Source organism: Terrapene carolina, unplaced genomic scaffold (assembly GCF_002925995.2).
Source record: "Terrapene carolina triunguis isolate 2854851 unplaced genomic scaffold, T_m_triunguis-2.0 Scaffold97, whole genome shotgun sequence".
Taxonomy (NCBI): domain Eukaryota; kingdom Metazoa; phylum Chordata; order Testudines; family Emydidae; genus Terrapene; species Terrapene triunguis.
The window spans coordinates 2,799,425-2,819,407 of NW_020664448.1; the positions used below are offsets into that span (position 1 = coordinate 2,799,425).

The 19,983-nt window shown below is 43.0% G+C and overlaps 1 protein-coding gene across 2 annotated transcripts in view; it reads left to right on the forward strand.

Annotated features, from left to right (window-relative positions):
- UVRAG (UV radiation resistance associated) overlaps window positions 1-6,003 on the forward strand; it is a 127,029-nt gene extending 121,026 nt beyond the window's left edge. For both annotated transcript variants that reach the window (XM_024205058.2, XM_024205050.2), the window contains one exon: window positions 4,123-6,003. In XM_024205058.2, coding sequence (XP_024060826.2) covers window positions 4,123-4,825 — 703 coding nt within the window. In that variant the 3' untranslated portion in view covers window positions 4,826-6,003. The remainder of the gene's footprint in view (window positions 1-4,122) is intronic.
- Window positions 6,004-19,983: the final 13,980 nt, after the last annotated feature.

A 19,983-nucleotide genomic window follows, 5' to 3' on the forward strand; every position in this document is an offset into this window, starting at 1 on the left:
CTGTGTCATGTTATGTATTGTAGCCCCTCCCATAATTTTGAGCATAGTAAAAGTGTTCCAATACAGTGCATTAGTTCTTCTGTTTACTGTTAAAGAAATATGGCCAGACATGACTTTCCTGTAGACCTGGAGAAGCTACAGCAGCCTGTGTATACTCAAATTCTAAAGAAATGAGAAGTAGCTTTGTAATCATTAGAAATTAATTTTGCATTGCTGCTGCATTAGACTGTTAGGATCATTTAGTGTACATCTCTATCTTCACACTTGACCTACTTGCAAGGAAAAGAAGTTATTTTTGCCGATGAACAACCTTTTTTATTGCACGTCAGTTAAAAAGTCTTGTCTTATAAATGTGTTCCATGGTTTAAAAAAGAACAAACCCCAAAAACGTTCTCTGGTTTTATTAAACTTGTTTCTGACCCTTTATTCAGTAAATGTCTGCAATATAGTTAATGTGGCATGTCTGTTTATGCAGCTGCCATCATTGTGTCCTAGCACGAACAAATTTTCTAAAATATATGTCCTATCTTGCAGTGTTTTTTCCTTCTGCTGTAAGAGGCATGCCTTATTTTGTTTGAATATTTTGGCTTAGTTCCACAATTGCTGGTCTAGCTCTTTTTGGTCTGAAGCAGTATTTTTTCCCCCTTCTTTGGACAATGTGGTTCTCCTGGGGTTCCAACTAGCAGGAAGAGATTCTTGTTTGACTATTGACCCCTGACGTTGTTATAGAACCCAAGGAGAATGATTTCATCTTCGAATTTTACAGAAGAAATTTAATGTTGGAATCAATTCATGGAGTGGCCTACCTTTTTGTGGAGAGAGGGGAATAAGATTTGCGCTTGAGGTTGAAAGAGGATTAGTGCTGGGCTGCATGTGAATGATTTCCCCCCCCCCCTCCTCTGGCATGGTTTTTTAAAACATCACAATTTAAAATAGATTGTATATATATTTAGTGATGGAGAAGGCAGACTTATCAAATCGTTCAAGACATGAAAAGCCCATTCTACACAATGGTCACTCTGTCTTCATCCAGACTCCACAAAGTCATTTTGGAACATTGTTCCTGGGATTTTTTGCCCCTTTGTGAAGTGAGATTATAAGCCATGTGCAGGGAGTCACATGGCATACTCTTGGGCTGTTTAAATAACAATGGTGCACATATTCTTGGCCCTGCCCCGATGCTTTTGATCGTCTGGACTAGTGAGTTTCTTTCTGCAGTTTGAACTGTTAGACTGAGTGACAAATCACTGCCTTCCATGTCTCTTCTCCCCACGCAGCTGAGTGAGTTCCCTGTGCAGACTGGCTCCTGCATTTTCTTCTCTTCAACTTCTGACTCTGCTGAAGACAAATGCCGTAGCTCCTCGTAGGGCAACCAGATGACAGTGCCACAAGTGTAGCTGTACCCAAATTCCTGCTTCACTAGGCAAATGGTGCTGCAATTGTGAAGCTTTCTTGTTCACCATCAAGACTGATGGGAGAAGGCCAGGCTCTGTCTACCTCTTCCTCCCAACAGGCAGATGGGCCTCTTCCAGCAACTCCCATGGCAGGGGCAGCAGACTAGGAAAGTCTATTCCCCTGTGCTCTGCCCACTTCAGGTGGGGCATTGGCTCTTTCCTGCCCAGCCCCCCACTGGGCAGCCAACATTCAGAGTTCCAACTCCCCCACTCAGTCAGGTCAAGTCGTGTGTGCTACTAGATCTGTTGGGCAAAAGATGCAACTTCTTATTAAGAAGGGACCATTCACCAGTTGCATGAAGGAAATAATTTGTTCTACCATGTAGTTATCCAGTATATCTAGAAACAGGCAAAAGACAGTATTGTCTCATTTATCAATGCGTAAGCAGTCATTTTATACTAAAAAGTAGCTGCTATTGCTTAAATGACCAGACAGATCCTTGCAGTTAAACAATGAATGAGCAGTCAGATCTGACTGTCTTTTATAGCTATTTATTTATGAGATGAGAATACTACTTCACATAAACAACTTCAAAATGACATGCCCCTTTCCTTTGGCTCCAAACAATTTGCCAAGGAATGCTTTAAGAAATGTGGTCTGGCCCTGTGAGTCTTCATAAACCCTCAGGGTTCAGAGTAAATCTCTAAGATATGTAACTTAGCCGTAAAACATGTTATAGCTTCGTGCAGAGCAAAATGCTTTATATAAAAACTATTTGACTATATTTTTTAAATGGGTGGCGTGAAACTTCCTGAAAACACAGCAGTCAGTTCTTCCCCTCTGTTTCTTTGTTTCTCAGACTAAGGCTCACATCTCACAGGGAAGGCTCTTCAAACCCAGAGGAAACGAAGGAAAGGAAGACTTTTTATTAGGATTTGAGGAACCTAATATTTTATACTTAGTGCTGAGTATTTGGTGGTTGTTTACTGAATCCAAAGCTAAAAGGAGTAAGGAAAAAAAAGTGGAACAGACTACTCCTTGTACACCTGACTAAAGTATACAGCCTGACTGCAGTCTTCGCCACACGGGTTTTTTTTAAAAAGGGTTGCACTTTGTATGAAGGTTCCATTTACAAATCAATAATGTAAAGGGCTGTTAAATGGTTCAACTAGCAATAATCACACCTCAGATTAACTTCATTAGCGATGGTACTGCCACTGTTGCTCTTTTAACTAATAGCTAATCGTTGGAGTCCAACAGGTCAGTAGGGGTTGCTTATGATCATCTATAACGCCATCCCCTGGTGTGCTGAACCCCTCTAGAACACATGCTACTCTGTAAGATGTTTATAACATCTATTAATCATTTATTAACTGTTTGTAAACAATTTATAAATGGAAACTGAATGAAAGGTGTGTTCAAAAAAGCTTGCAGTAAGGGAGGCCCGAAGCAGCATTGAGGTCCAGAAGAAAAGGCACTGGCCTGGGAATTGGGAAACATGGGTTTTGTTCCCAGCTCTGTCATGACTCTCTGGCTTTGGACAAGAAATTTCTCTCTCCATGCCACATTTTCCCCAGGCTGGAATTCTTACTTTTCTTTGTAAAGCAACTTGAGTTTGAGTGAACAATGCTGTGTACTCTCCACAGTAAGCATGGAAATAACAAAGCGCATCAGCCCTTGAATGGAAAGGGGAGTATTGTTCAAACTTGACTGATTTTTGGAGGCCACATGTGCCAACAATGTTAGGGGATTGAGTTGTTCAGGGGATTGGTAATGGCTGTATTGGAATTGGTTACCTGGAAGTGAAATGTGTTCTCTATATACCAAGAGCTTTAGTAATCAAACAGTTTACCAAATAATGGCTCTTTGCCAACAAATATGAACTGAGTCGCTGACTTCAGTTTCCTCATGGGCAGCATTCCCACCATTAACCACCGCCATATTTGCTTATTGCTATCATAAATTTGCTTGTGAATGCTGTGTTGCTGGTGTTCATTTCACGTAAAAAATAAATACAGATAATTGAAGCATTTTACAAATCACTTTTCAAAAACTTACTGTGGAGTAGAGTAACATGTAAACTGATTTTAATCCATAGTCTGGCTCACTGGTACTCATTTCTGTCTTTGCTGGTCAGGAACTGATGCTGGCTTTTTGCTAGCAACAACATTACTTAGAGTTCTGATGGCCATAGTTTCTCTGTAGTGTTTACAAGCCCTTATACTGCTAGCACAAGTTAATTTTATAACAGTCAAGATCCTGTGCAATGCCTCCTGAAATCTCGCAATAGGCCATGCTTTGGGGAGCTTCTACTTGAAATAGTGCTTGCAACTGCGGTGATTGCTTATTGGAGGACTTCATGATGAGAATGAAAACTTTACGTTAAGGTAACTGTATGAATCAATGTAACATGATAGTTTCTTGGTTGGTTGACTTTTAGACAGTGGAAGTTTTCTACATATACCCCAGCTGAGCTTTTAGTTTTGTCAGTGAAGTTATAACTTGGGATGGCTTCTACAGTGTACAGCGTTAAGTGATAAATTTTGGGTGCCAGCACTCTAGGACCAAACTTGCTGGTTTTGCTCTGGGAGTCCTCAAGTAATAGGTTGTCCGAGCTCAGTAGTAATTAGTTTGTCATAGTCCTGAACTGATGCTCTTCTGGCCATGACCTTTTGTGCTGTGATCACACATTGATGATGATTTTGTCATTCTTATCTTTTTTTATAGTGATCGGCATCATATTTCTAGTGCAATTCCAGTTCCAAAGAGACACAGTTCTACCTTCGGGGGCTTGGATGTTGGCTTATCTACTGAGCCTCCTTCCCCAGATAAGGGACACCGGGAACGGGCCAGCTCAGAGAGTGAAAGACTACAGTACAAAACCCCCCCTCCTAGTTATAACTCTGCATTAGCACAGCCTGTTGCCATTGCAGCCCCTGTAGAAGAGTCGGATAAAAAATCTGGATCGCTAACCTCATCCTTAGATACCTCCATGGACTTCTCAAAAGAAACCAACAAAAAAGGAGAGGATTTGTGTGACAGTTTAAATGCAGAAAATGGGAGTCTGAATAATGTCCAAGACCAGCAGGAGTCTTTCCTGGGACGTACTAGTGCAATAAATGGAACATTTCTGCCTAGTGAATGCACTGGCAGTGCAAGCAGTGAGCAGCCATGCGAGTTCCGTCCTCCCCTCAGCACTGATCTTTGTTGCACCGTCGAGCAAGCAGAGGAAATAATTGGGATGGAAGCAACAGGATTCAGCACCGGAGATCAGCTAGAAGCCTTTAACTGCATCCCGGTGGACCATGCTGTAGCAGTGGAATGTGATGATCAAGTTCTAGGGGAGTTTGAGGAGTTCTCCCGAAGGATCTATGCACTGAACGAAAACATGTCCAGCTTTCGCAGACCGCGCAAAAGTTCGGACAAGTAAGCTTCAACAGGAATTCGGTAGTGGACGGTACCACGGTGATATCAGCGATCTGAAATTAAGATAAAGTTGCACTTCTAATCCTTTGTGTTAATTATGGAAAAATGATTAAAGCTGTTCCTTTGGTGTTGGAAAATGAATTTTGTAACAGAGTGATAACAAAGGATCATGGTATATTCACTGTCCAGGTAAACTTTGACTCTGCTTCCAGTCCTTTCTTTGTCTGGTATTTATAAGCTGTTTTTCAGGTACCAGAGTCCATTCTAAATACTTTCTTTGAAAGAGATTTTAGTGCCAATCAGGCCCTTGTATGAATCTTTGCCTGCTTTCGTTATTATTTAGTTATATTTTATTTTCATCTTTTGAGGGGAAAAGGTTAATTTAAAAGTATATCTATGGTAAGACCAGCAGTCATTATATTTTTACCTTCTCCAATATACAGTTTCTCCTGAGCAATGTAGTCAGTGTTACAGAAATACCATGAACTTGCTACTTTTGAACAGCGTCTTATTCTGTTGAATTTTGCAATCCTTAACATTTTAAGATTGCACCGATGGGTTTTCTGTTCTTTAAAGCCTGGTGTAAACGTACCAGAGAAACATGCATCTTTTTATAAGCATCTAAATGAGATACCCACACCAATTCCCTCCCCTCCTACACTCACTGCTACTACCAGCAGGCAAAGTTTCCAGGTGGAAACCTTGAGGGCTAAATAACTTTACTGTTCTTCAACAGTCATGTTAATCTAACCAATGAAAATTGCCCCACTCCCGGGTTAGGATTAAAATAGAGCTATTATACCAGAGACAAAAACCTAAAAAATGCATTATATTAGCAGGTTCCACCTATCATTTGTTTTATGAGATGTCTTGCTTTCAGACATCAAGGTGCTGTGATGGATTTCATGGACACTCTCAAGTAATCCAGACTCTGTGCAATCAGTACATTGGGCCTGTTATGCAGTTTGATTGTAGATAGGTAGTTTACCACTGGCACATGTGTTTACAACTGCACTAATGGAAAAACAGATTTTTGCAGCCTCTTCGTGATTTCCTGGTATTTGTCTGAGTTCGGATTTCATTGCTCTTGCTTTCTATATTGTATACCCAAGAATTTGGGCTCAGTTGTGAGCTCTCAAATATCAATATATATATAGCAGAATAAAAGTTTAATTTACTTCATCATGCCTGATTTTTCTTTCCCACTTTAACCTTTCTCTTGAACCAATAAGCGAGTCTGTTACTTTCTAACTTCACCATAAGGTAAACCTAAATTAATTTAAACTGTGGATATGTGTAATCTAAACATTGTAGGTTGACAAACCAACACATTGAGTGTGAGATACAGTATATACATAGTTGCAGTCTAGTAGCTGCATTTTCTATGTAACACCTTAATGAGTATATTGAAATCCTATTTATATTTTCATTAAAAGTTTCAAAAGCTTGTTTATAACTGCATTAGTTAACCTAGCCTTTCTACAGCATTTCATCTATTTTTAGGATATTGCAAGAAACATTAAAAACAGGCATTCAGAAATTAAGGCCAAGGTATTAAGCACGTGTCTAACGTCAAGCATGAACATATTCCATTTAACTCAGTGGGACTGCTCAAATGCCTAAAGTTGAGCACATGCTTAAGTACCTTGTGGAATTGGGTCCCATCGGCCCTAGAAGATGGTGCTTCAGTTCTAACTTCATGAAAAATTCCTTTGCATTCCAAAAAAATTGTGTGTATTTCCATAGGGTAACTAACAGCTGTTTTAAAGCACTATTGCTATGCGTGGGGAAAACTTACAAAATATTTTTTTTACTAAACCCTATGGATAGCATAATGAGAGCCAAATTTGAATGCACAGGATTCCCATTGAAGTGTCTCTGCGCTTCAGATGAGAACAAAGTGGTGGGATGCTTCGTGCTAATGACTTCATCTTACCTTCTTCCTCTTTTCTGCTAGCAGAGAGAAATATAGCAGAACCACCTACAACCTCCAGTCTGAGCACCAGTGGCAATCGGAGTCACTCATGCACATTTGAGGGTGGAATTTGATTTTTTTTTTAATATATGAGCACTTCTACTGATACATACAATACATACATGAGGAAAGTCATGATATTTGGGAGTACAATGTAGCCTGTGCTGTGGTGTCTCTAAATCTACCCAAAGAAGAGTTGTAAAATTATGTCCCTTACACAGGCACCATTTGACTCAAAGCAATTGGACAATGTATTAAATGGGGTTCATAGAACATCAGTGTGACTTTAAATACTTTTTGCATTATTTTCAAATTGATTATCTCAGGTTCCACACAACCAAATGAAGCCCAATAGTTGTCTTCCCATATGTTGTGTTGTGTTGCTCTTTAACCCAGTGTTTCTGGAGTTTATAAAAACTCTTCTAATGAACCACTATTGACCCCTGTAATTATAATGCGTATGTCACAGTACAGCTATTCTTGAGTCTGCATGTTTGTTGCACAAGTTTGCTTTACCCACTTTCTTCAATAATGAATCCTTTCAGCACACCCACACCTTAAATTGCCACCAAGTTTTTATAACGTTCTACCTAAAACAGAATCTTGGGGCTTATCAAAGCATTGACAAATTTATTTTTACCATTATAAGGCAAAAATATTGCACAAGCCACCACCTCGTGGCTTTTTTACAGTTTGCCTTGTAAATTACGGAATTAAAAAAAATCTTGGGGTCAGGGGGAGTGGAGGTAAACTGTAAATTCGGATGATATATCACTGTGCATTTTAGTTGCCAAGAGCCTTTTAGTTTCTGCACAGCGGACACACTGTTAAAAGTCTGCAAGCGTTTTCAAGTGAAAATGTTTCATTGCATTTTCTTCCCCCACTAGAAATTCCTAAGATTTCTCAGAATATTAGTTTTGGAAGATTTGTGTCCAGCTCTATTTTTATAGCAAGCATAAGTGTGTTGGCTTATCCTTGCCTAGCCAGGTACTTTAAATAACTAAAACAAAATAAAATATCCCATAATAAATGGCATGTTAAAGTTCCATTGGTAATTGCAAAAAATCTCTGCATCTGTATTTATAAAATAAAATTGGTTAGTATTTATCTGAAGAGTTAAGTGTGTGGTTTCTTTACTGGATGATTATTTTAATCTGCACATTGCTTCAAATTGCATGTCGGGGTGACATTTGAATCCAATGTTCTCGCTCAATAAAATTTCTTGGCTTTCAGTTCCTCAGCCCCACGTATGAATAATATATTGAATACGAATAATCTGAAAGCAGACTTAGTTTAAGAAAACATCATCTTGTCTCATTTGATCTGAATTTTATTTCACGAGATGGCACTGCATCACTTTTTCACCCTCCTCGCAAAGAGATGGTACACAGCTGGAATAACAGAGCCACATCTCATTGTGCTGCTCTCCGGCAGCTGGATAGGCAGAGCTTTGAGGATTGTAGAAAAGTCGTGTTCGTTCATAAGGGAGGCGTTGCTAGTCTTCCAGCACTTCTGTGATCCAAGCTAATAAGCAACATATGTCTGTTGAAGGAGCTTACCTTCCAGTCAAACAAGAGACCACCACTGCAACCCCTAAAAGGGAGTGACCGTGACCCAGGGCACTGTGGGTGGGAGGCAGTGTAATATGAAGAACCAAAGGGACCCTCTATGCTTCAACAGTAATGCAGAAGACATTTCTTCCCTTGTCCAAGCAGAAGATAAAATGCCAAGACCCCAGGCAAGGGTGGGCTTGAGGGAATCTGGAGTGTGTGAGAAATGGCTTCTGAATCAGAAACCCAGTAATATACAGCCCTAAACCTCAAGCAGAGCTGGGATGGGGAGATTCCGGAGGGTTACAACTCAATAGTATTCTTCACTAACTGTCTTAAAGTGTTGTGTAACATTGCTGTGCACAGTTAAACAGCTCCTGCACTTCAGTAAAGAAGTGATACATATATACCATATATGACAAATATAGTTTGTATTGTTTTATAGTAGGTAGAGGTCCCTATGAGGTCAAGTGACTCACTTGTGATCACAGATCAGGCCAGTGGCAGACCTGGGAATATCGTAACTTCTAATCTGTAAAATGCATAAAATAACTTCCTTTGTCCATGTAAATTATAAACTTGCATCTGACGAAGTGGGTATTCATCCACGAAAGCTTATGCTCCAATATGTCTGTTAGTCTATAACAGGGTTCGGCAACCTACGGCACGCGAGCCGATTTTGAATGGCACGCGGCTGCCTGCCGCGCTTCCGACCCCCAGCCGCACTCAGCGTCCCCCCGCCCACCGCTCTCCCCTGCTGGGGCAGGAGGCAGAAGCTCCGTCCTGCAGCAGCCAAGCTCCCCCCCTCCTTCCCCCAGCCGTGGTGCAGCCTGCTTTCCTGCCCCTCCTCCTCTCCTTTCCTGTGCCGGCCCTTGCAAAGGGAGGGGGGAGGAGTGGCAGCGTGCTCGCTGCTCTGCAAAAGCCCCGAGGCCCCGCTCTCCCGGCCAGAGCTCCAGCTGGTGCGCGGCAGCCCCTTGCTAAAGCCGGCCCTGGGTAAAGGAGGCAGAGAAGAGGTAGGGACGGGCCTTGGGGCAGGGGGTGGAACAGGACATATCCCTTCCAGCCCCCTGCCATGAGCCACTCAGGGCAGGGGGCTGGGAGCACCCCCACAAGCCGAGCACCCCAGCCCTCTGCCCTGAACCTCCCCCACACCCAGCCTTCTGCCCTGCACTTCCACACACGCCCCAGCCCTCTGCCCTGACCTCTGAAGCCCTCTACACCCACCCTTCTGGGGCGTGGGGGGCTTCAGAGGTCAGGCCCCACTCAGCCCGCTGCCGGTCTAGGTGAACAGAGCCCCAGGCTGGTGGCGTAAGATCTGCATTTTAATTTAATTTTAAATGAAGCTTTTTAAATATTTTGAAAACCTTGTTTACTTTACATACAACAATAGTTTAGTTATATAATATATAGACTTATAGAGAGAGACCTTCTAAAAAACGTTAAAATGTATTACCGGCAAACAAAACCTTAAATTAAAGTAAATAAATGAAAACTCGGCACACCGCTTCTCAAAGGTTGCCGACCCCTGGTGTATAAGGTGCCATAGGACTCTGTCACTTTTTACAGATCCAGACTAACACGGCTACCCCTCTGATCCTTTCTTGGACAGCTACTCATAGGCACTACATGCATATAGTAAGCTAGCACAAGGGGGAACAGATCTTATCAGGGCCCTCTAGGCCACTGTGAGGACATCAAACCCATGCTTCACTGGCTCCCAGTTGACTTCACATGGCAATTTAAGTTCTAGGTCCTCATTTTTAAAACATTTAATGGATCAAGTCCCATCTACATTAAACTGAATTTTGATCTATGAACTGCATCAGCAGTTGTGCTCCTCTGAGACAAGACAGATCACAAAGCACATGGGAATTGGGGACAAAACATTCTCGGTTAAGGGTATGGAGCGAGCTTTCCAAGGAGACTAGGCAAATTCAGAGGCCAACTCTCAGTAGGAAACTGCACAACTTTCCTATTTGAAAAAGCTTTTCCACCATAGAAAGAATGACACTCAACACTGGCAACGTCTACCTAAACTCTACCTCCTCCTCCCCCCACCCCAAGAAAAATAAGTTAAACACCTGAAATAAGCAAATCAACCAAACAACAACACATACTCCAAACACCTTTTGCCAAAGAGAAACGAAAAAGCCAAAGACTCCATGAACTCTTGAAACTTGATCTATTTTACTCCTTAGATAGAAGAATCGGGACAGGGGGTGGGGGGTAATAGGAGCCTACGTAAGAAAAAGACCCCAAAATCGGGACTGTCCCTATAAAAACTGGACGTCTGGTCACCCTAGATAGAATGGTGATGGCTACCTGTTTAAAACCGCTAAGATGGATAAGAGTCACTTTCATATTACTAACTTGATTCTGGTGAAATAAGATTGGAAACCACTGTGTGTGTGATCGGGAGATTTCTGATTCTCTTGGTACCTAGAGGACTATGCATATTGTAAAAAGTGACAAATCTTGTTTTATAAAACAGAGAATTTTTAATTAAAGACAATTCCCTCCACTTGTAAATAACTGGTCTTTAGATGCAATATGTCAACCTACATATTATGGGTGAAACTCCTCCTCTGACTAAACAGTAGTATTAGGGATGAATTTGCCTGTTAATTTTCAGTCCAATTTTCTTCCTGTCTTGATTCCAGGTGGTTTTTAGACATTCAACTGACCATTTCTAGTAATATTATATTCAAAAAGTCACTTTAATTGGCGCTTGAATAAGAATACCTATGTAGTCTGAATTGTCTCAGATAACTTAACAGGTAAACATTTCCTTCCCTTTACACAGCCTCCCTTTGCTTTTTTTTAAATTTTTTTTATTTTTTTAATATAATATCCAGAACAAATTAAACTAATTTCTAGTAGTCTGACTTGCAGAGGGGCATCAGAAATAAGTTGTCAGTCTTAAGTCAGTTCCTGATGAAGTGGAGCAAGGATCTATAACCTTCCTGATCTGGCACAGGTTTCCCTAAGTGCACAAAGCAGAGATTTTCCACTCTTCCGAGAAGGAAATATTCTCACAAGATTGAATCTAGCATTTTAATGAAGGGGAATGTTTAACATCGCCATCTCGGTGTTCTCATTAGCCTTGGAAGCTGAGCAGCTAGACTCCTAGCAGGGGGAGGTATTTTGTGAGGAGCTGATGGCTGTAGCGGCAGGTTTTTGAGCTGACACTGAACAACAGTATTGATTACCAACTGTAATTGAAACAATTTCAGACTGTTTCTTTCGTTTCTTTGGCTGGGGTGGATTGGGAGTAAATATAACGTTTCTCTAACTATGGATTTTAGACTCTTGGCAACAGCATTCAAGATTTTCATCATACAGCCACCTGCTAGCAACGGGACATGTGCTGGCTCTGGGCACCAAAAGGATTGTGCAATTATAGTAGCTAGCCATTATATTCCCATAACATACCTGTCAGAAGGGGTGGTTTTTTGCTGTTAAGTGTGGTGTTGATTGTGCCAGTAATACCCTTTCCCTGAGCTCAGGGAAAGCAGTAATACCCATCAATAAATGTCACTGAAGGCGGTAATATCTTTCCATGATGTCACCTGAAAAGAAAGCAAAATCTATAACTGTTTAAGTCAATGTTTTCAGTTGTCTTGCATGGTCTTTTATTTCATGTGTCCATTAAAAGCAACTACAAATCAAATTACTTGCTCAAATCTGAATGTCAAAGTGAAATTATGTGTAAACCATAAATGATTATAACTCATTTTTCTAGGCTCATTCTCAACTATTATGGCACTTGATGCTGGGATGAACAGACCTCTACAAATATGGAATTCAAGGCAGAGAGAGAACTTCTATCTGAAAATACTATATCTAATAACAAACCAGTTCAGGTTCTAAAGTAATCCAGCTAATTGGATCACACGTTGGAGAGGAGCTGTGTATTTTGAATGTGCAGTCAGTAGGGATGGCTGGCAATAAGTAACCATGTCATCAGCATGGAGAACATGTTGACCTGCATGTGGGAATAGATCCTGATGGTAAAATGGAGCGTGAGATCTTTTAAAACATAAACATTGTCCATAAAACTCTGCACTTGATTTCCAATTTCATATGAAGCCAATGTTCTTCGAGTGATGGTCGCTGTGTGTATTCCACATGAGGGTACGCATGTGCACCATGCACCTCAGTCCCGAAATTTTTAGTAAGCAGTGTCCATTGATCCGCACATGCACAGAGGAACTCTTCATGCTCTGAACCTAGGGCATAAAGGGAAGTGTGGACCAACGCCTCTCCAGTTCCTTCTTACCACCACATGGTAGAGTCAGAATTGTGTGTCCATTTGATTTTCCTCTTCTTTAAACCTGTGAATGCAATTTGTAAATAACTTAATAGCTTAGTATTTTAGTGTTTGTATTGTTTTTAGTTACTCCCTGCCCTCCAAAGAGGGGCTATGCCAACGGTTCTGGGGTTCAAGAACTCTCTCCCCTGCTCCAGTTCCTTTTCTGCTAGTGGCAGCCACCAGTGCTGCCTGTTTCCTTGTGGAAGCTCATATTGCCACCAAGTGCAGTATCTGCCATTCCTTCCCTCCCTGAACTTGTGAGAAACAAGAGCTCTATTTGCAGAAGCACCAGACGGAGCAGACTATGAGACCTCATTCAGATTCAGGATGGGGAGGCCCCCTGCCCCTGTACATCGTCCTCGGACTGTGAGCAGTGTCCCTCCAAGCACGAGATCTTCAGTCAAGGCAAAAAAACCTCTCAAGCCTAAGAAACTCTCTTATGAGTGTAGGGGACGTGAACATAGTTATAAGGACAAATCTCTGTCCAGGTCTGCCCCTAAGAGAAAGGATCCCTCCCTAGCTCAGTCAAAGTCAGGTGGGCTGTCTTGTGTGGGTCCTAGAAAAGTAGGCCTGCATAAACCTTCTGTCCAAGAAGGAAAGGCACAAAAGAGCGATACAATGGTACCGGCTCTGGCTCTACTCTTCAAACCTAAGGAGCGGTACCCAGTAGTTCCATCTGGGAGTTCAATGCTGGGATCCCATCTGATGGCTTCAACATTCTCTGTGTGGCATCCCCTGAACACTAGCCTTTGGGTGACTTGGATCCACTGATACCCTCCCATGAGCCCCCCCAAACACCTGGAAGGACCCAAACCTTTACATCGATGGAGGATATCTTCACTTTGTCCTACCCACATCTCCCTGTTATCAAGTCAGGCTCTTCCTAGAGACAACCCTACATCTGGGGAAACCACCTTGAGGGGAAGAATATCACCTCCTTCTACATCTAACGTCCTCCCACCAGTTCCATCGGTGCCGCCAGTAGAACAGGAGCCTATCATTTAGTCAAGTGAATCTGATGCGTGTAATGAGGTTCCTCCCCCATCCAAGAGAAACAAGTCGGTCGGAGACCACGGAAGGTATTGGAACAGCCTGCCTCCTTCCAAATACAGCTATGCAGGGGATCACTGGTGCCTGATGCCTTGGGGTCCTCCCCCTCTGGTCAATTCCTGCTGGTCTTACTGGGGCCCATGAGACCCATACAGCAGATGCCTGAGATCTATGTGGGAATCATACTGTCCCTCCTCTCTCAGCTGATACCAACCAGCTTCATCAGAATTTGCAGAGGAGGAAGAGATTAAACTGGTTCTGACTGGTAAGTTGTCCCCTACAGCAACCAGAGTGTTCACCAAGGTCTTTTCAGTAGTGGCAGCTTGGATGAGACAAAATGGTTGCACCGTCTTTTCATATCTCGACAACCGGCTTCAGATGGGCACATCCAGCACGGAAGTCCAGTTGGCAACAACATTCCTACTCTGTCTTATATCTTCCCTGGGAATCTGTGTCAATCACAAAAAGTCTACTCTGACCTCATGAGGTCCATAGACTTCAGAAGAGCAACTTTGGATTTGACTACAGTGAGAGCTTATCTCCCCATCAAGAGATTCCAGGACATCATGACATGACTAAAACAGGTCTCCCTCAAACATCGGGCCACAGTCAGGACTTGCTTTTCTCTTCTCGGCCACATGGCTTCATGCACCTCCATACGTGGAGGTTCTTCAAGATGTGTGGTCCCTATGTGTATTCCCCTGTTCGTCCTCCATCCCCTCTGCTGTGGACCTTCTCTACATTGGAAGTCAGAAAAGGAACTGGAGAGATGTTGGGTCCGCGCCATGCCTTATGCCCTCTGTTCAGATCGCAAAGAGTTCCAGTGAGCATATGCAGACCAACGGACAGTGCTTACTAAAAATTTCCAGAGTCAGGCTCATGGTGCGTGTACCGACATGTGGAATGGAGGATGTGCCTAGCATGTTACAAATGCCCTGATGACTTCCCATTACAGCGCTTGCACTAATCTTTCAGGATTCCTCTTACTCCATCCACTCTTTACATAGAGTGCTTAAAATGATGCCAATGACTTAGCTTCCCGGCGTTGAAACCAAATGAGCACAAACTGGTTTTGAAAATGGTTCCTGTAACCATGGCTTTCGGGCCACGGTAACGAGGCTCGAGCTTGTATAGTGACAGATGTTAGTGATCAAAATCATCCAGCTCCTTTTTTTAGAACCCAGCACCAGCATTTCATTTATGCCCTCCCGTAACACTGAATTGTGAAATCAGACACTTCATGGAAAGACATCCCCACATCTTCCGCTGTATTTCCTAGCAGCTGTACAGCTTCGGTGTTCTGTTACTTCACCTCTAACATTAATCGCTGGTGTGCCGCTTTAATATTTTTTTCACATTCTCACTACGGACAAATTGCGGCAGCGAATGCTGAGCTGATCCTTCCCCTGAAGAGCTCTAGGACTCGTTTTATGGTCTGGCTGTGATTGCCTAGGGTTGGTGTTATGTGGGAGGAAAAGGTGTGATGAGATGGCTTAGTAATGGAATCAAATCTCAGCTGTGGTGCTGGAATTACATGTCGTTCTGGAAGGAAACTTGCATCTGAGTGTGTGTGTGAAAGTACTGCACAGATTTAAAGGTGGAGAGGAGGAACAGTAGCTCTCGTTCATTTCACATAGTCTGTGTTTCCCAGAACCCTGATTACCTCTCTTGGCATTCTGATTTGGAAGGCGCTGGATTGTGCTTTCAGTGCACTGATTTCCCCAGTCTTCCCTCCATCCATGATTTTTTAAATGGATGGGGAGGGATAGCTCAGTGGTTTGAGCATTGGCCTGCTAAACCCAGGGTTGTGAGTTCAATCCTTGAGGGGGCCATTTAGGGAACTGGGGTAAAAATCTGTCTGGGGATTGGTCCTGCTTTGAGCAGGAGGTTGGACTAGATGACCTCCTGAGGTCCCTTCCAACCCTGATAGTCTATGATTCTATTAAAAGGATCTCCACTCCCCTGAAAAACCAAGCAGGAGAGTTCTCTCATTTTCTAATTGCTGATTGTACTGTGAAAAGTCCCTTGGGAATTCTCCACGCCACAAACATACACCATTCAAGCATATTTGCCAAACATCCCTCCTTTCTAAAGTCACCCACATTCTACACACAGCTGGCGACCCCTCGCTGTCATCACTGGAAGTTATTTCCATCAGAAAGGGAGAATTGTGTCAGTGAGATTATAAAGAGCCATTGGTGCTGAAGGAAGGGGTCCCACTACATTGTAAGTCTCCTGTGTGAATCATTTTCTGTGCTTCACTTAGAATGTTTTTCATGCATTACTTTCTGCATCTGGGCCATGGCAGGTTCAGAGGTATGTATGTCCGTACCCTCGAAGGGGTCAAAAACAATGATGTGCTGGAGTCGAGGCTTTTGGCAGTCTCTTGTTGAAATGCTGTCATCAAATTAAAGGGAAGGTGGAGGTGATCTCCTCACTGCATACTGCACAGCCTTCCCTCTCATAGGTGTGCTGTCCATGGGGCTTGCGACAAAGACTTCAGAAGAGCAATTATCTTGCTTTTTAGAATGAACCAGGTTGTATCTGTTAGGTATTTTTTCCCGCTCATTTTCTCAGGGAACGGTTCCAACAGATTCCACAGGAGCTCTTCACCCCACCATCCTTCGAGTTCCACTAGTTGAACTACTTTGCCCTACTACCAGTATGCCTCATGCTATTTTCCCAGAACCATAGAGAGAGATTTCTAGAAAATGCATTCACTGGATGGTGGTTTGCAGCCTGCCTTTGTAACAACACACTCTTTCACTGAGCATGTGATGGATTTTAACCAGCAAAACCAAACTATTCTAAAATTCTCTCTTAAATTTCTGTGAATGCAGCAAATCCTCACCAAGGCTTGAGCTCTGCACCAGCAGCGTAAAAGCACAGGTTTCTATCACGTGAGCTAAAGGAGTAATTCATTAAATAGACTGTTAACGTCTGTGTTGACCAGCTAGTAGAAGGAGACATGACACATACTTTACAAGCATGTGACTCTGAGGAAAGGCCAAGAGGCATTGAAACATTGTTCTGTCTCCATTTAGCTGACTCTCTGCTCCACTTCAAACAAAGAAATAAAAGTATGGGGTTTGTAAGTTTGCAACTGCCACACTCACACTTTTCCTCTCACCTTTAAAGTAATAGGTTTTAAGGCTAGAAGGGACTACTACACTCGTCTGGTCTGATCACCTGCATAACACAGGCTATTGAATTTCACCCAGTAATTCCTGCAGCAGGTCCGTCATTTCTGCTTGGGCTCAGGGGTGGCTCCAGGCACCAGCGCAGCAAGCGCGTGCTTGGGGCGGCAAGCCGCGGGGGGCGGTGGCCTGCCGGTCGCTGTAAGGGCGGCAGGCAGGTGGCTTTTGGCGTCATGCCTGCGGGAGATTCGCCGGTCCCGCGGCTTTGGCGGCGGGAATGCCGATGGCGCGGCACTGGTGGACCTCCCGCAGGCATGCCGCCGAATCTGTGTGACCAGCGGACTGCACGCAGGCGCGCCACCGAAAGCTGCCTGCCTGCTGTGCTTGGGGCAGCAAAAAACATAGCGCCGCCCTTGCTTGGGCTACAGCCCGTTTTTTGGTAGCTGTGGACACAGTATTCCAATAATAGGTCTGGAAACCTTAAAGCTGACCCAGTAGCTTCCATAGATTTTTAAGGTCGGAAGGGACCATTATGATCATCTAGTCGGTGACCTCCTGCATTAGGCTGGCCATAGAAATTCACTCTGCAATTCCTCCATCTAGTTCAATAATCCCTGGCTGAAAAAGACAGCCAATCTTGACTCAAGCAATGAAGAATCTACCACATTTCTTGGTAAGCTGTTTACTAATTAATCACCCTCATTGTTAAATTTGTGCTTTATTTAAAGTTCGAATGTGTCTAGCTTCATCTTTTAGTTACGTGGTAGATTACACGACATGCGCATTACGTGGTAGATTAACGAACCTTCCAGTATCAGATCTCCGCACAGTAGTTGCTTAGATTACTGAGCACTTGTATACAGAAAGTGGCATCCATGGAAACTGATTTATGTATTTAGCAAGCACATTAATACACTGTAGTTACCTGAAAAGAGAAACATGATAGCCAGTACACAACTTTCTTTAGCGCTATGGTCATGTGTTTTTTGAATATCCTCCTTTCCCCCTCTCTCCCTCCGTACTAGCAGGAAATGCCCTCCTGCTAGCAGAGCTGCGCTTGTGTTGGCTCTGGGTTGTTTATAAAATGATGATTTTGTCAGCAGTATGTACTGTGACAATGCAAAAGGAGTTGTTTAGCTACCACTGGCCCAGATAGATTTCTCAAATCAGGATAAGATTTCTTCTGGGTGAGAAATACAAGATGCTGTCAGCTTTGCTGGAAGCTTTATATTGGCTAAGAGAAGAGCCTTAACTCTTATTACACTGACATTGTCCAGACTATCAGGCAAATAAATTCTCAGAAAGATGTTATATGTAGTGTGCACTGACTCCATGCAACAAAAATGTTCCGGCATTACTGAAATGTTCCAGTGGAGAAATCAGACTCTCAAAAAGTCAGGAAATTCCACAACTTAAGGTTGACCACTTAACCTTAACTCTGCCCCCTTGTGCATTTGCCAGTGAATTGTTATCTTTCTCTCTCAATATTCATCTGATTGTACACAAATGTAATAGACTGGAATTTCCTTCTTTTTTAAAAAAAAATTTTTAAGTCTGCACCTTTCACAATCCTCAGCCACAATAACATTTTAAAACACAGAAAATGACTAAAATATATCCCAAACCACAAAAATGTCTAAGCTGTTGTATACCAAAGTGAAGGAGCCCTACCCATTCAACCCCCTGTCCTGTTTGGGGAAAGCCAGAGTAAACAGATGATATTTGCAACATGATCTGAGAGTCCATAATGGAATTTGGGTGTTGGGTGAATTCAAGAATGTCTCCCTGCAAACGCGAACTCCCTCCCTTGAGCAGTCATGTTGAACCTCAACTGACAGGTAAGAATGAGAGAGTCTCTAAAATACCATGAATCAAATCATTCATAAGTCAATGCCAACCCTTGAATTTCTCCCACAGACAGACGGGAAGACAGCGTGATCTTTAGAATGCAAGTGTAATATGCTACATCAGTGGGACAACCCTCAGTCGGAGGCAGCAGCAACAGCGTGATACCTTCGTTGATTTCCCAGTGGTTTTCAAGTGTAGCCCCGAGTGGAATGCAGTGCAGCGATCCAGGTTGGAGTCAGTAAAGCCATTAGTAAGTGTGTGGTGAGGTCCACAGCTGGAAGTGATGGTTATAAGCTTCCAGCTGAATGCAGGTGGGGGAAAATGCTGTTGGCTACTGCTGCTGTGGTTGCCATGAAGCAGATGGGGATCTAAAATGACTCTCAGCTTGTCAGCCAGAGTGTTTCGTAGTTGTGTGTGTTTTTTGGATTGTGGACCAAACCCCTCTGAGGAAGCCAGTACCACAAATTCTCTCACATGACGGGCGCAATGTAGCTTCTACTGCCTTTCCAAGTTGCTTCCCCAGCCTGCTAAGCTTGTCTCCATCTTATGTCAACGGCACCTAAATGGGGCGAAGAGCAGGAAATAAGAGCTAATGGAAGGTAAAACTAAGCTGGGGAAAGGACATTAGAGAGATGGGTGGGAGGGGGGATGCAGGATGTTAGAGTTTTCATTGATTTATGGAAAGTTTGATAGAAAAGTTCCTTTATTTGTGTGTGTGTGTGTGTGTGTGTGTGTGTGTGTGTGTGTGTGTGTGTGTGTGTGTGTGTGTGTGTGTGTGTGTGTGTGATTTTTTTATATCCAGAGGATGATGTTTCCACAGAATGAGAGAGGCTGAGGAGACCAGGTTGAATGGAAGATGAGTGTGGGACCCCAGCGGAATAATCTGCCGTGGTTTATTTTAATAAGGGCGCTGTGTGCGTGGAGAGAGAGATTGAGCCACGAGTGTATTGGGCTTCAAGGGGGGCAGAGAACTGGGCATGGAATTTCCCACTAGCAAACTCAACCTTGTATATTGCATTTCAGGAAATCCCAGGCGGGGGTTTACAGATTTCTTTGCAAAAAGCCCTTCTTTCAAAGGGCTTTAAAATCATCTATTCAGGGAATGGCACCTGGACTTTCAAAATGTTCTGATATATCTTCCTCTCACCCCCTTATAAAAGAAGATATTTATACTGTGGTGGCTTCAGCTGAGAACGAGGCCTCGTTGTGCTGGGTGCTGTACATATACACAGTGAGAGAGAGCTCCTGCCTGGAAAAATTTACAGTGAAAATTGACAAGGCAGCCAAAGA